At 36.0% G+C, this 495-nt stretch overlaps 1 protein-coding gene across 1 annotated transcript in view; it reads left to right on the forward strand.

Moving 5' to 3' along the window:
- Positions 1–495, forward strand: part of LOC119581915 (mini-chromosome maintenance complex-binding protein-like) — a 10,751-nt gene that overhangs the window by 8,922 nt on the left and 1,334 nt on the right. Inside the window, exon 12 of the mRNA XM_037930079.1 lies at positions 169–254. Coding sequence (XP_037786007.1) covers positions 169–254 — 86 coding nt within the window. The remainder of the gene's footprint in view (positions 1–168; positions 255–495) is intronic.

Raw genomic sequence — 495 nt, forward strand, 5'->3', positions numbered from 1 at the left:
TATCTTAAACTTCCATATATTACAAAATCTTAACAGGGATTGAATGTTACACTATTGTCATTAGAAAAGCATTTGTTGTGGTCTTAAAATGCTCTATTTAAATTTTGTCAAAAAAAAAAATATTCTTTTGGAATTGAAATTGAAATATATTCTCTTGAAATTCTTCAGATGGTGCAGGATGATTTTGTTGACAGCCGGAAGAATGACAATGGTATTTCTGCAGAGGACCTCCACAACCTACTTATACTGGCAAGGTGAGTGCACAGAGTGTTTTGTTTGTCTCTCTTCAAACTAAAACAAAATAAGGAAGAAGAGAAATCTCTCACAAGTAGGTTTAAAACCTTTCTGTAGCCTTTTTACCTAAAGATTCATATAAGCTGCAACTAAGAGCATAGAGAGCAGGGTAATTTTATGGTTCCTGGGCTTCTGATTATTCCCCCATGCAGCTGACTCTATGTACACCCCATTCTGTGCAAAGGGGGCTCCTGTCATGAC

Source organism: Penaeus monodon, chromosome 15 (genome assembly GCF_015228065.2).
Source record: "Penaeus monodon isolate SGIC_2016 chromosome 15, NSTDA_Pmon_1, whole genome shotgun sequence".
Taxonomy (NCBI): Eukaryota; Metazoa; Arthropoda; class Malacostraca; order Decapoda; family Penaeidae; genus Penaeus; species Penaeus monodon.